Source organism: Octodon degus, unplaced genomic scaffold (genome assembly GCF_000260255.1).
Source record: "Octodon degus isolate 3935 unplaced genomic scaffold, OctDeg1.0 scaffold00004, whole genome shotgun sequence".
Classification (NCBI taxonomy): domain Eukaryota; kingdom Metazoa; phylum Chordata; class Mammalia; order Rodentia; family Octodontidae; genus Octodon; species Octodon degus.
The window spans coordinates 33,909,776-33,911,420 of record NW_004524580.1 but is presented as its reverse complement, the minus strand read 5'-3'; the positions used below and the strand labels follow the sequence as shown (position 1 = coordinate 33,911,420).

At 61.7% G+C, this 1,645-nt stretch overlaps 1 protein-coding gene across 2 annotated transcripts in view; it reads right to left on the bottom strand.

Annotated features, from left to right (window-relative positions):
• The window catches only part of Rfx4 (regulatory factor X4), an 83,531-nt gene that overhangs the window by 62,094 nt on the left and 19,792 nt on the right, over positions 1 to 1,645 (bottom strand). For both annotated transcript variants that reach the window (XM_023717514.1, XM_023717508.1), the window contains one exon: positions 782 to 945. In XM_023717514.1, coding sequence (XP_023573282.1) covers positions 782 to 945 — 164 coding nt within the window. The remainder of the gene's footprint in view (positions 1 to 781; positions 946 to 1,645) is intronic.

Here is a 1,645-nt window from a genome sequence, read left to right as displayed (position 1 = left end):
CCCCGGGGGCCATGAATCCAGTGGCAGGTGTCCTTGCAAGAGGCCAAACCAGAGAGAAGAACACAAGAAGGGCAGGTGAAGACAGGGGTGGAGACTGAGTGCCGGAACCTCAGCCAGGGGCCACCAGGATTCCTGGCACCGCAGCGACTAGTGCACAGATGGACCCGGGTCTCTCCCAAGTCTGTAAGGAGCCCGCCCTGCCAACCTTGACTTCCCACTTCCGGTTTCCCCACAAAGGATAAATCCGAAAGCGTGTGCACAGGAGCAGAAGAGGCCATAAGGGAGACCGCTGCAGCCTGGAGCAAGGTGCAGTCAGGCTCTCCCCGACCTCCAGCCCGCAGGGCGTGCTGGAAGGACGCTGGAGAGGCCGCGGAAGGGAGCGGAGGCCAGAGCTGCAGTCAGTCTCCCTCCCGGGAGGGTAGCGTGGCGGTCAGCACCCTGGACAGAGAGCTCGCAAAGCGCAGCACCTGTGGTGGCAGGGCTGTCAGGAAGTGGACTGTACTGCTTGCTACTAGTCCAAACAGGTCGGGTTGGAGCCCCAGAGAAAGGGTGGCTGCTCCGCAGAGGCCATCTGGGCAATAGATGGGGGTGAGGCCGACCTTTCACTCTGCCTTTGGAATTCTGAACCCCACACATGGTTCAAAATATGAGCGTTTTATTATATTACACAACACCAACTTTCATGCCTGGAAGGCCAGTACTGAGTTCACAGGGCGGTGCCTAGCTACGCTTGGTCAGTGGGGCTGGGGCGCGCAGGAGGAGATGGGAGGGGTGTGCCCACCTGTCGGGTAGCGCCTGCAGCACGGTGGGCATGAGCACCCCGGAAATGGCCTTGTAGAGGATGGAGTCGCACACGCCGACAATGTTCACCACGGTGGAGGAGCCCAGCACGGGCAGCATGTGGGGCGGCATTCCTTGCCAAAAGTGCAGGAGGAAACTCTGAACCTGGGTCAACCACAGAGAGAAGGTGAGGTTACACGGGCCCCGCCCCAGCGCAGGGACCCCCCAAGCAGCCCACTACTGTGCTGTCACCACTTCCATACCAGCCTGGGGGGCAAAGGCAGAACTCCTGCCCAGTCGCCCCTGGGCCCGTGAGAGCAGCCACTGCTAGACAAAGCCTGGCGTGGTGGCCTGGGGTCCCCTCCGCCTGGAGGATGGGTGGCCAGGTGCCACAGGGCCTCCTGGGCATTGTGACATGGACGGACAGGTGCGGGGGCCGAGGCCAGAGGAGCACGGCCAGGGGAGGTGAGTAGGTGGCAGCCTTGCCGCCCTGCCTCCAAAGTGTGCCCCAAGCTACGTGACGGGAGGGCCTTCTGCCTCCCAGAGCTCCCGAGCCCTGGCCCAGTGGTGCCTCAGCTGGGTGCCCGATGGCGGTGCCAGGGTGGGAAGCCATGTGGCCACATGAAAGGTGCGCTTGGCCTTTTTGTCTTATCCTCGGGCCACACTCGTGCTGAGAAGGGCGTCAGCGGGCACAACAGATGGAATCATTAGCATGTGACAGGGACCCTGGTCTTACTATTGAGAAGAATGGCAGAGAGAATGTCCAAAGCAGAGAGCCCTTTGGGTCTCCCAACCTATCTTTTACTGCACACACAGCTGGCAAGAGGGTAGAGTGGGGTGGGGGAGTAGGACAGGGGAGGGCAGG